Source organism: Pinus tabuliformis, chromosome J (genome assembly GCF_031772625.1).
Source record: "Pinus tabuliformis cultivar Carrire ecotype Pingquan chromosome J, CPIR1, whole genome shotgun sequence".
NCBI lineage: Eukaryota > Viridiplantae > Streptophyta > Pinopsida > Pinales > Pinaceae > Pinus > Pinus tabuliformis.
Window position 1 is genome coordinate 234,415,761 of NC_142295.1, and position 9,167 is coordinate 234,424,927.

The following is a 9,167-nucleotide window of genomic DNA, read 5'->3' on the forward strand; positions in this document are numbered from 1 at the left end:
TATCTCCTTCTTTCATGGATGTAGCTATAAAAACAGGACTATAATTAGGGCATCAAACTTTTCATAGTTGGGATTGGCAGATTTTTTAGATAATTGATAAGAATCAATAAATTTAGAAGCAGAGTGAATAAAAACAATAGTTTTAGTAGCAGGATCATTGGTAGGGCTAGTATGAGTAACTACAGTAGAAACATGCATGATGTGTTTGTGATTGGAAGTGGGGTTGGACACTTCAGATGGAGAAGAATATGAATGAGTAGTTGAGGAGTGAGAATGAGTAGGCGCATGACAAGCGGGTCTAATTAGGATTTGTCTGAAGCCTTTATCTTCTAGATGAGAAGGCTCTGGTGATGGGTTCTAGCCATCATTTTGAACATTATCCTAGGTATTATAGACATGGTTCTACACGGTAATCTTGTGAATGCTTGGATGGGGCCTCATAGGAGGAGAGGCACTTCATTGAAAAATAGGGGGTTGACAAGTGACATTGGGAGAGCCTAAAAACAAGTTTCCAATGGTGTCCAAGTGGTGAAATTCTTCTGAGTCTGTGTCAAATTGAACAAATAAATGTATTTTCTTGTTTCTGCCGGTATCCCAAATACCAGGAGGTTGGTTTCCTTTGTCTCGTCACATCCTGCTTGGTCTTCATGCATTAAAATTCATATCTACAAATGAGAAACAACATTAACAATAACAAATAACCAAAGTAATCTCATACTTAAAAATATCATAATGTTTCCCTTTAAAATCATTACAATGAGCTTGCATTCAAAACACGGACTAATGATCCCTCATATAGAGGGAAAATGAGGGTTTGTGAGGTGAAAGAAAGGAGTACAATGAATAATGGAGTAATAGGGAAAGAAACCGTTTTAAATATTTTGAGAACATGCACTTTTTCAGCTTTTGGACAAATGCCATTCAAGGCATTTGATTTTCTCTTTTTGTTCTGATTTTATTTTCAGTTTTGTAGGTTCGACCCTTTCTTGAATCCCGTCACATATAATAAAACTGACAGGGATTGAAAATAAGTTTTCCAACATAGTTGTAATAACTTTGAATAATAACAAATGGCATGATGCGTGTATTACTAGGGGTAGGGTTTTTTCACAAAAATGAGCATTTTAGCTCATAGACAAGGGAAATGAGAGGAGACAAGGGAAAATTACACAATCAGATGGATTTACGGTCAAACAAGGGTTCAAAGACAAAATGAGCCAACAATTGCTATGAAGGAATTCACAATTTTCCATGAACCAAGAGTGTTTTGTGATTTTTTTTTGTATAATGCTCATAACCAGAGCTTTTCATAAAACCCTAGATCGAAATAGGGCTTTGAACCATTGAAAACAGAGCAAATAATTCGTTGGAATTGTTAATAATCTTTATTGTAATTGAAGAGATTATGTAGAAAAAAAAATGTTTGCATGATAAAGAAGGGGCGAATATATAACGATGATTGGTAGTATGAACAAAGATATGGAAAATACAAGGAAACAAAGAGCCCATCAACCAATATCCAAAATACAACTCAAATGTGTAATTAACTATGTAAATATCAATTTACCCAAATTATGCCCTTCTCAGTCGACACACGGCATAAAAGGAGGTACATCAGTCGCTCCACAATCTCAATAAACAAATCCATTATTTACCCTTCACAGCTTGCTATAGTAACAGACAGAGTAATAGTGCAACTTACAACGAATAAACTTTCCAAAATAAACCCAAATACCCAATATTGAAATGCATGATTTCCATGCAAAAACCCTTATTGTGAAGAACCATTGACTTCTCTACCCAAACAATTTCTAACCCTCAATATCAATACAGACAGGTGCATTCATTAATTGGGCCAAAATTTCCCATTTCATTGCTTTGCATTTAAGACTGAGAGTGGCATAAAGCCACATCATACTTGGTGAATTCAGGACTGGCAAACCAATAACAGGTTAATCAATTTCAACAATATATCCTTGTCATATCATATATCCTTTACATAACCATGTTTAGTGACTTGTGATCAGAGTGAAAGGCAATAACACATATATCCTTTTTCTTTAACCTTTGCATATTTTTTCAAGAAACACATTTTCATGACATTTATAGTCATGCATTTGTCTAGCATGGCATCCAAAGATATAGGTTGAAAAACGTAATGAGCACATCAACATAAGCCATCATTCATATCCACATTGTATATCTTTAACATAAGATATATCAAATAACATACATTTACAACATATCAAGCTTTCTTATATGGTGTCCTCCCTCCTTTGGTAATGGAATAGATGTAGAAAACAAAAAATAGGGTCACTTAAGGCATGGCAAGATAATTTTCTAGCCCCGATTTTCAAGGAAATTGTAACCCTAACAACTCATCATCACTAGAGAATTCTACATCAGCCATAAATATACCAGGATCTGACACCACTTTTATTGAAATCAACCCAACCAAATCCTTGTACATAAATTCTCAGCTTCATACATCTCAACAAGAATAGATACCTAAAATGTTGCAAAACCACACCAATGCCTTTTCTTAGAGCTATCATAATATGAACAACATCTCCCCTGAAACTTGTATGCACCATATCTACATACATGAGGGTGCTTGACCTATCAACATCCCCATATACGAATGAACCCAACTCTCAAAAGAAGTTGTCAAAGAAGAACTGTAGAAATTCTTAGATGCCAACTTCATTTGCCCAATTTCAAATAGCTAGTGGGTCTCACCCCTCATGATAGTCTCTAAGAAAAATGGGAAGTGGTGAATTTGTATAGATTATAGAGAACTCAACAAGGCCACCCTTAAGGATTACTTCTCCCTCCCATGCATTTATTAGGTTTTAGACACATTAGCTAGCAAGAAGTACTTTTACATTCTCGATGGTTTCAGTGGGTATAACGAAATACAGATAGCACCAGAGGATCAAAATAAGACAACCTTCTCCATAGGGGACACATTCTTAATAGAGTACTTCCCTTTGGTATACGCAATGTTCATGCCACCTTTCAGAGAATATTATTAGCCATTTTTTGTTATCTTGCTCAAGAATCTGTTGAAAACTATGTGTGTGATTTCTTTGTATATGGTTATTCTTTCATGAAGCTTTGGAGAATTTAGAAAAGATTTTAATTATATGTTAGGAATATAACATTGCATTAAGTAATATGAACTGTCTTATGTTGCAAACTATAGGGATTGTTCCTAGTCATCTTTTTTCTTGTGTAGGAATACAATTTGATCCCACAAAAATTGAAGTCATCTTACAACTTCCAATTCCAAAATCTGAAACAAAACAAAAATGTTGCTTCATATGGTGCTTCTAGTAAGTTGATCAGGTGTCTACAAAAGAAGGGAGTTGGTGCTTCCTGCTAGTGGGTGCTAGCAAACAATCAAAGGGAGTTGGTGCTTCTTGTGAGTGTGGCTCACAAACATATTGATGTAATAGAGTAGTTGCTCTTATTTTTACATCAATAACAAAACAAGCTTTGGTGTTTTTTCTCTCAGAAGGGTTTCCATGTTAAACCTCTTTGTCCAACGTGTATGTTGCTCATGGTGCTCGTGTTCATGTGATGATTTATGTTACTACACATGATATATTGTTGATTGCTCACATGAATGGATGCCAAGTTTAAATGTTAAATATATATTGGCAGAAAAGTTTGAAATAGCCTTAATATTAATTCACCCCCTTCCCCCCTCTCAGTATTAGCATTGTTTCCAACAAATACAACAAAGCAAATGACATTATGGTGAATGTGGGATTCAAAAACATAAAATATGTAAATTAAATGTGATTTGAATTCTCATATTAACACGAATCGAGAATGCTCATAACACACGAATTTAAGTGGAGATTCATAAAAACAATGTGTCTAAACTTTTTTAAGAAGCTTTCAATCAGTAACACATAAAATGGTGCATACACCAATAAGATGGTAAAATAAATATTTTTAAGTATGAACTATATGGTAGATTTAATGTTATAGCATAATAAAATATAGATAAAAGTAAATCAAAATGGAAATTATTTGAAGACATTATTATGTTGTAAATAAATGTTTATAAATCAATCAAATATGAAAATTAAAAACATTAATAAATTATTTGAAATATAACCCTTATTATTAATGATAAATGACACCCTTGATGGGGGTGTTAATGGAGATTGGACGGGGCATGGGTTTATGTGTCCACAACCCTAAGGCAATCACACGCTCATTAATTTCAGGATCACGTGACGTCCTCCTCGGATGCATGAACATGGTGTTTATTTGCTAGTGGTGGCTCGTTTTGATGGAAGGTAGTGTGAAGGGAGGTGTGAGTGTCGGGGTTTATTCCTTTGCCTCAGTCTGTTCATCAGTTGATCTCTAGTTAGGGGAGCTCTCCTGGCAGACTTCCTCCGTGGGTTTTCTTTGTGGGGGAGGGAATTTCTAAGTCTTTCCCTCGTAAGCTTTGGGAAGTCATTGTTCTGGTCATGGGCTTGTCGCTTGGTGATGGAGCAGAGTGCATCTCCTGGCAGTCTGGTGTGCGAAGTCTATAAGTTTTGCTTCCATATTCTAACTTTGGGTCTTTGGGTCTTGGTAGCTTGTGGTTCCCTTTGGGTTTGGTTGTTCTGGGTGCGCTCTTCTTTGACCCAGTTTGTTTTCTACTTCTGTCCTGAGTCTCTTTTGTCTGCTTGGTTTGGGGTCTGGGGTTTTGTCGTTCGGTTCCTTTAGTGTCATACCGCGAATGGCCTTGTTGTTGGATCTGTCAATATTTTGTTATGGAAATTTAGTGTGGGTAGTTTTTTGCAGGGTGGGGTGTAGGTATATGGGGGTTTCGAATTTGAATCTAGGGGTCATATTGTGGTCTATTGGGTTGGAGTCTGTGCTTGGTTCAGAACCTGAGAGGAGGATTTTATAGGTCAAATGGTGGAAGAGTGCAAACCTTTCGTGGAGTTCATGTCGCCTCTGGCATGTGCTGGAGGTCTGTTCCCCAAATACAGTCACTTTATTTGGGGCTATTTTATCGACTTTGTTTGTTGGTATCCTGACCTGGTAAAAATAGAGGTTGGTTGTTTTGTACTTTTTTAGACAAGGGAAACCCCTATAAAGATCTACCTTAGTCCCTCTCCGACTCTGACATGCCTCCAAGGCAATGTCGAAGAAGGCGAAGGGGTGGCGAAAGTGTTGCTTGAGCTGGTTAGAGGGGTGCGTGATTGTTTGCACATGAGTCAGTGGCTCCATACTTCAACGTTATCCATCCGGACGTGCATTTGGAAATCAAAGATTTGGAAATGAAGGTTGGTGAAGAAATAAAATCAATATCTAACTCAGAGCTCCTTGAAGACTTGGGTGGATGGGTTCCAGACCCAAGTCATACAAGAAGCGGGAAGAAACAATTTTTAAACTCGGTAGCCCTTCATTACAAAATGAAGACTCTGCTAGGTTTAGTTCTCATAGACAAAAAGGTGGGGAAATACAATCTCTTTGCATCATTGGAGGATGTTAAGAGAATGCTTCGTAATATGTGTTTCATGATGGATGGAATTGATGCTCGGTTGAGGCATGTAGAAAGCCATGTTCCCTGTAAGTCAAAGGGTGGTGGCCATGATGAGTTGTCTAGTTCTAGTGTTCATGCACCGATGACAGTCTCCTCGTCTAATGAGAATTAAGAGTGGATGGTTTCGGCAGTATCAAGAAGATTGACTTCTCAAGCAGTGTTTCACGTGTCTCTAGTTAGCTTAGCATGGGCATCTTTCTAATGGGATGATGATGACGTATTATGTCACGGTCTAGCTTTTTTGGCAGGATAATCTATTTTCCCCCTATCAATTAGAGCTTTTTGTTGGTTCTATGAGGAAAGGCACCTCTTTCCATGCATATTTCGAGAATTGTTTTTGGTTGCTCGGCTACCGTTGGGAGTACGCCATATCTACTAATTGATCTATGTTCTCGTTTTTGTTCCGTAAGACGAAATAGACAATGAATATGTATTAGTGTATATGTGTTTAGCTATCTTGAATCTATGCCAGAGAGGTAAGGTTTTCCTTAATTGGAATTCCCTTTACTCTCACCGATTTATCCATATATCTTTGTTTAAAAATCTAATATAAAGCATTGAAATTTAAGAAATAAATAAATAACCCATCTACCAAATATATCACTACTTTTTTCAAAATTTAACCCAATTCACATATATCACAATTTCCCCCATCCATCTTGTCACGGAAAGGAAGGTTGTCAAAATTCCACGATAGTATTTATAGCGAGGAACATACATATAAGCCTTTCCGGAAGACAAACAAGGAGGATATTTGTGTTAGCCTTTCTTCAACATTTCTTCAACACAAAGAAAGAGGATATTAATCATGGAACAGCAGGGTCAGAAGCCATGGCAGGAAGTATTTCAACCAGGCCGGTTCCCAGTTCGAATCCTCACAATACCTCAGAGGACGACGCATAGAGCCAACACAGCAGCAGCAGCACCAAAGCCCCTGCTATTGGCTCTCCCAGACCAACCTGGAGAGTACCCTGTCGTCCTCTTCTTCCATGGCTACCTGCTTCGCAATTCATTCTACACCCAACTTCTAAACCACATCGCCTCCCATGGATACATCGCAATTGCTCCTCAGGTATATGATATATTCACTGTATATACGCATGCCCTCCCTCGTATGCATATATTCACTGTATATATACATGCCCTCCCTGGGACTAACGGGAACCGCTTTCATTTGTTTACTTGCAGATGTACAGTATAGCTGGAGCTGATGCAACGCCGGAAATAGCCGATGCCGCGGCGATCTGCAATTGGCTGCCGGAGGGGCTGTCTTCATACCTGCCCGACGAGGTTCGGCCGGACTTGCAGAGTGTGGCCATGGCCGGGCACAGCCGCGGCGGCAAGGTGGCGTTCGGCCTGGTCCTGGGTCGAACCTCGAAGACAACAAAATTAAAATTCTCGGCCCTAGTGGGCGTAGATCCAGTGGATGGCCGGGACCGTGGCGCGCAGACTCAGCCGCGGATTCTCACTTATAAACCTCATTCCTTCGACTCCGACATCCCGACTTTGGTGATCGGGTCGGGCTTGGGGTCGGTAAAGAGAAACCCTCTGTTCCCTGCCTGCGCTCCGGAGGGGGTCAACCACCGTGAATTCTACAACGAATGCTCGGCTCCGGCTTATCATTTTGTGGCGTCGGATTACGGGCATATGGATTTCTTGGACGACAAGACTGGAGGGGCGAGGGGGAAGACGAGTTACTGCCTCTGCAAGAACGGGGCAGCGCGGGAGCCAATGCGAAGGTTTTCCGGTGGAATCATGGTCGCTTTTCTCGACCTCTGTCTGCGAAAAGATTTCGGCGCCTTCAATGATGTTCTCGTTCATCCGTCGCACGCCCCTGTAAAGCTCGAGCCAGTGGAGTCGTTTGTCTCGGAAGTCGAACATGAAGCAGTAGAATCTCTGCTGCCTCAGCCTGTTCAGATGATGTCTACTGTTTGAACAGGACTCCGCGGCCTGACAGAATCCATTCCGGCAGGGTTTCTCTCACGAATAAGACCTGGATAATATCACGCAGAGCCATACACGTAGTTATTGTAATTTTTAATTTAAATTTGAAACTTAAGCATCTAAATATAAATATATTTTTAGTAGGCATATATTGATATGTGTTTCCCTTAGGTATTAAAATTGTTTTATTTATTTTGTTTTTTTGGATGTAACTAAACAAGTTAATGTATTTTACAAAAGTGAAAATCTTTTTTTAATTTGACCATAGAATTATAATAATTTTTTAACTATTTATTTTATATCCATGTATATTTTGTTTCTTTTATCAATTAGGGAACAAATAAGAAAAAAAGTGAAAAGTGTACTTTAGTTTTGTGAAAATTGGAAACAAAAGTAAGTTTTAGTTAAATATCAATAAATTTGTTTATGAATTGCAGGGAGTAAATAGCAAAATATAGCAACTAAAGGAAGGCTCCAAAACATCAATGGAAAAAGTTTGATAGTTATTTAGTTTGTTATACTTAAACTCAATGAAATATATAAATATTTTTTTTACTAAAATGTAAAAGAGCTTTGAGGGTTAGTTTAATTAGTAAGTTTATGTCACTAAACCACCATTGTTAATGGAGGTCGTTGGTTCAATTCTCCCCTACACCTTTGGGGTTAGGTTTTTGTGGATTTGCGTGGATTTTATATATATCATATTTTGAAGTAATTATATTAAAATGAAAAATAATTGTATTTAAATTTGCAAATCAAATATATATGAATATTTTTTAATTGATATATAAATAAATCATATTTTTTTAGAAAAGTAAATGATTGTTAAAGATTTCAAGGGACAAAAGGAAGCACAATTGGTTGGGAATTAGGAAATGATGCTCACAATGAAGTAGAAGTGATGACCACTTACCATGATTTGTATATGTTGAAGAAAATGAATATTTGCAATAGCGACCACCTACCAAGATTTGCATATGTTAAAGAAAATGAATATTTGCAATAGTGGTCGGGGACCCAACTCATCTATTATCATTAGAGGCTCCAAAAATAGACTATGCCAAGAAATATTGTGTTGGCCATACTCATCTAGAGATCACTAGATCTAGCCAAAGACTCTCTGAGCCTCAAGTTCTTTTAGGTGTTAAGATCGCATAATAAAATGCAGATCATCAAGTCAATATTGGTGTCTACATGGAGGAAGAATAATTAGACATTGGTAAGGGGATCAAACTTTACAAAGAAATCCCATGAATATAGTTAATTGGGGATTGAGGCAATATCGATCAACGGGAGTAAGTGCATGTACAATGGATGGGTAGGCCCATAATTAAATCCCTGTTGAAACATAAAAAGAAGGCAACATAGACAAGGCACCAAGATTTGTTAACGGAGTTCACTCACAATGTGTAAGCTACTTCTCTGGGCCTAGTGTAATGCCCCACTTAAATCTTATCCTACAAATTTTGTTAATGTTTACATTATTTGAAAAATATTGAGAAATATTGGTCTAATATAAAATTCATGATTTCCATGATTCAAATTCCCCACTTACCTTCTCAAATTGAATATTAGGTAGGATATGGTCTCCCTCCATTATTTCAAACTATATATATTCATTTCACATTACCCAATGTACTCTCACATTTATTAAGGAGAAGACATGGTC

At 37.7% G+C, this 9,167-nt stretch overlaps 1 protein-coding gene across 1 annotated transcript; it reads left to right on the forward strand.

Moving 5' to 3' along the window:
• The first annotated feature begins 6,310 nt into the window (after positions 1-6,310).
• On the forward strand, positions 6,311-7,647 carry LOC149226608 (chlorophyllase-2-like). Its single transcript, XM_089377534.1, has 2 exons — positions 6,311-6,626; positions 6,743-7,647. The coding sequence occupies exons 1-2, from the start codon at positions 6,363-6,365 to the stop codon at positions 7,487-7,489; spliced, it is 1,011 nt and encodes a 336-aa protein (XP_089233660.1). The 5' UTR covers positions 6,311-6,362; the 3' UTR covers positions 7,490-7,647.
• The last annotated feature ends 1,520 nt before the right edge of the window (positions 7,648-9,167 follow it).

Excerpts from the sequence above, each read along its gene's own strand:
- LOC149226608 (XM_089377534.1), top strand. The coding sequence starts at position 6,363 with ATGGAACAGCAGGGTCAGAAGCCATGGCAGGAAGTATTTCAACCAGGC. Across the intron at positions 6,627-6,742 it reads ACATCGCAATTGCTCCTCAG|ATGTACAGTATAGCTGGAGC; the intron begins GTATATGATATA and ends GTTTACTTGCAG.